Raw genomic sequence first — 4,459 nt, forward strand, 5'->3', positions numbered from 1 at the left:
TACAGAAGTGATCCAGGTGCTTGGATCACCTCAAATAACCTCCCTTGAGATGTTGGAATGCTCACTTTCCAAAGATGAGCTTTGGTTTGAAGAAAACGATTCTTCTTGCCAAAGAACTTTGAAAAACAATGAACAAGAGGAGAGAAAGAGAAAGCAAGTAATTGAGTTGCTTTGGTGTGTTTTTTGAATGAGAATGAGGCCTCTATTTATAGGCAATTGGTTCAGTACTGAGTGAGAGTGTGAGCTTGCTTAGTGAAGTTGATTTGGTTTCTTAGCCATGAAGAAAGTTTGCAAATATCTCTTATGCAATGATGGGAATTTTGATTCCATTTGATCAATCCCCTAGCCCTCGATTTTGCTTGATCTTAGGGGACCAAATTGCTGCAGAAATGAGCTCCAATTGGTTGGGAGAAGATTCCTTTGATGAATCACCAATTTGTCATAAATTCAAAAATGCAATCATTACATAATCACATGCATTTGTTTTTGGAATCTTCTCTAATCCTTATGCAATGATGAAAATGGATGTATGGCATGGTTTCAGATGTGTTATGGGTCGTGTAGCATCCATAAGAGAGGTTATTTGCACAAAATTTGCAAAGTCAAAAAGTGTCCATGACCTATAATTTCACTTCATGAGGCCAACTTTGAACAAGCATAACTCCTAGCTCAAATTGAATTTGGAGAAGGTTGAACACAATTTGGAAAGCCCTAAACATCTACTTCAAATCATTAGTTTATGTCTTCTTCAGAATCACTTGGGAAATTTGTGAAAAATGAGGTCAAAGTTGGAAGAAAACTAGGTTAAAACACTTAGAAAAATTTCTAAGTGTTTATGACCTAAACCTCAAAATCTCCAAAACTTCATAAATGGTTGATCTTTTGAAAAAAGTTCCTTTGTAAGATGTTGTTTTATTTTGCAAGATCTACAACTTTCATGTTGGAAGTTTTTTGAGTTGTGTAGGTGAAATTTTGAGATCTCACCATGCCTTTAAAAACCCTAATTCCCGACTTTTCGCTCCTTGATGAATTTCTTTGAATTTCTTTGGCCAAATGACTTTGACATCCATATATTGATGATATTGATCTTTGAAAGTCATTTTTTGACCAAAAACCTTAAAAGTCAATGATGATCCTTCACAGTTGACTTTTTTCCTGACAAAGTGAATTTTTGGGCTTTTGTGTAGAAATAAGATCTTCTCCCCAAATGGATGATATAAATGGATTATATGGAGGTAGTAGAGATCCTTGAATCATGTCTTGAGTTTTGGATTCATGCCCTGATCAGAAGTCAACTATCTTGGTGAATTAGGTCAAAACCCTAATTTGTCGACCATGTGAAAGTAATGACTGTAGACTTTGAATTGAAGTGTGATGTCCAGTAGATCTTGTAATATGAGTTATTTGAAGAAGATTGATGTCTTTGAATGACCCTCTGGGGCTTTTTAGGGTTTCCCAAATGTGATCCCTGATTTTAGTCCTTGATAGGCTCAAAACCCTAGTCTGGTGACCTGAGTAAGCCTGTACTCATATGACTGGATGTCTAATCAATCATAGATGAGAAAAGTGAAGTTTTTGAGCTCCATGATTGTATTAGAGGCTAATCTTTGTATTGATTGATCCTTTGCCTGAGCTTTCTTGTCTTTGTGCATCCTTGATTAGGTATCAGATGGAGAAATGACTGCTCTGGGTACTTGTCTTGACCTGATGAAAAATCCTGAAGATATGTCATCTCAGGGGGGTCAAAAATTAGGGTATGACACTTTCGAAATTACCGAACAACTCCTTGCATTATGAGTTCTACTGTTGCATTTAGAACATCGCCTAATAGATTTTATGTCATTCTTTCTTTTCTTTGGAGCACCTTTGCTATTCACAATATTTGGATCACCTACAACTGAGTTCGATGCCAAAATAGGATCGTCCGTACTGCAATACTTTTTGTGTAACTTCAGAATGTCACCCATTATTTCCCCATAAACACCTTCCCTTTTTGAAGCTTCATTGCAAAAGGCAGTAAATGCAGAACAATATGCACCAAACCGAGCTAGCTCAATCATTTTAGAATCATCAGAACCATTACAATTCACGTTCAAGTACTGAATTTTTGCATCCTTCGTCCATCTCGACAAAATCAAACCGGTGGGAATGAGACTAACATGTTCTTCCTTCATGACACCAAACATATGAGAACATGGAATCCCATGAGAATCCCATAACCTACACTCACATTGAAGTGTTTCACCATCATACACAACCTCTACGTCATAGTTATCACAACAATATTTTGTAAATCGATAAGTCTTAAATCCGTTGCGAATTAACTTTTCCTTAACAATCAATGATCCAGCCTTCACTATTTCATCTCTGACTTCCTTGAAAATCTCCATAGTATAAACATTCGCAGCATGGCTCTCAAGGGCACGCAGTTGAGTAGTCATCACAGGTTCTGAAAACTTTGATTTATAATCGGCAATCAGTTCATTGTTTCTATAAGATCTCATAGCCTGATCAAAATTGTGCATAAATTCAAAAATGCAGCCTTTCTTCCTGACATAACTCTTGATGATTGCATTGACGGCTTCACATTGAGACGTAGTTCTTATACGTCCAAAAAACTTCTCACGTAGATATGCAGTTGCCCATAGTGACCTGTTCTCGTACGTTTTTGCAACCCAAGGATTTCCTTCAAGTCCGTTTTCTTTAATTATTTTTGACCAAAACTCTTCAAATTGATCCTTTGTAAAATTAGAGTACATGGCTTTTTGAAAATCTTTCAAAAATGCCGAGTTCTTTACATTCTCAGACGCATTCTTGTTCAAATGCCAAGCGCATAAACGATGTGTCGCATCCGGAAACACCTGTTTTATAGATTCCCTCATCGCCCCATCTCCGTCTGTTACAACTGCTGCTGGGTATCTATTTTCCATGCACTCTAAAAAACACTCCAACAACCACTTATACGTCTCTGTCGTTTCATCTGACACCAACGCAGCACCAAAAATAACTGTCTGAGAGTGGTGGTTACACCCTGAAAATATAACCAATGGGTAGTTGTATTTGTTCTTCTTGTAAGTCGTGTCGAACGCAATCACATCGCCAAAACAAAAATAGTCAGATCTACTGCTTCCATCAGCCCAAAAAAGAGACTTCATTCGTCCATCCATGTCTACGGCATATTTACCATATAACATGGGATCAGTAGATGACTTCACAGTTAGATAATTTATAGCAGCGGCAACGTCACCATCTTTAATATTAGCACGCATTTTACTATCAAAATAATTGTACAGATCCTTCTTTGTAAACCCAACACGATCGTGTCCACCCTTCTGAGCAACCATGTACCCCATTATATGACAAGTTCTAATTCCATTTGACTGTAGACCGTCAATTTGAGCTCTATCTGCTGCAGTAATCTCACGATAAATGGGGTGTAAGTGGACAAACCTAGATGGTGTTAATTCATGGTTGTGAGCCTCTTCAAAACATGTCACTACATAAATATCCTTCTGGGGGTTGTAATGCACACGAAGCCTAGCGGGACAATTAGTGCGGGTCGTAGGTCTGTGTTCTCTTTTTCTATCAAGCCTCCTTAAGTGTTTTGTATCTCTTAGACCGTGTTTATTGCATACAAACTGCCTCATTATAATTGTTTGTCCATCCTCAGTCGATCTTGTCCTAACATCACTTTTCCTAATGGCAAACCCTTTACATTTAGCATACTTGAAATAAAACACATTAGCTTCATCAACTGTACCGAATTCCATAGCACGAATTTCATCAGCAGTAAGGGCATTAATTTTCACTGTTCTATCACCTACAACTGCATCAAATTCAACAAATTTTTCACCGTGACTATCACCATCGCCATCGCCATCACCATCACTTGAACCTTGGTACGCACTGGACACCGAATTACTGTCATCCCGACCATTGTCGGATTCAGAATCAGATGTACCACTGTCACGGCATCGATAGTCGTACGAATCATAATGGTCGGGGTTTTTCATGGTAAACCTGAATTAACACATTTGTTAACACACCAAAAATCAACATAAATCACAGTACCTAATTTCCTATTCAAATCAAAGATACTTAACATAATTGAAATTTCCAAATCATCAAATAGGAAACCCATGTACAGAAAACAATTTCAAGCATCAATCACAATTCCTTATTACGTTATTAAATCAATCGACCTGATTCAAAGGTACCCACCAAAATTAAAATTTCGTAATCATCAAATATAAATCCCATGTAAATAAAACAAATTCAATCATAAACCCTAATTCCCAATCCTAAACCCTAATTCCCAATTTGAAATCAGTAAATCTTAACTATTCAAACAAATATAACAACCATTTTATCATTTACATTTGCAGCAGCGTGCTCAATACGAACCTGTGAATGGGACGCTTACTGTTGTGTTGAGTTTGCAGTGTTTGGAAAAAATGCC

At 37.3% G+C, this 4,459-nt stretch overlaps 1 protein-coding gene across 1 annotated transcript in view; it reads right to left on the minus strand.

The window, feature by feature from the left end:
- LOC131618966 (protein FAR1-RELATED SEQUENCE 5-like) overlaps positions 1 to 4,013 on the minus strand; it is a 13,118-nt gene extending 9,105 nt beyond the window's left edge. The window contains exon 1 of the mRNA XM_058890116.1: positions 1,776 to 4,013. Within this exon, the coding sequence (XP_058746099.1) occupies positions 1,776 to 4,013 (2,238 nt within the window). The remainder of the gene's footprint in view (positions 1 to 1,775) is intronic.
- Positions 4,014 to 4,459: the final 446 nt, after the last annotated feature.

The sequence above is a fragment of the Vicia villosa genome, linkage group LG7, assembly GCF_029867415.1.
Source record: "Vicia villosa cultivar HV-30 ecotype Madison, WI linkage group LG7, Vvil1.0, whole genome shotgun sequence".
NCBI classification, from domain to species: Eukaryota; Viridiplantae; Streptophyta; class Magnoliopsida; order Fabales; family Fabaceae; genus Vicia; species Vicia villosa.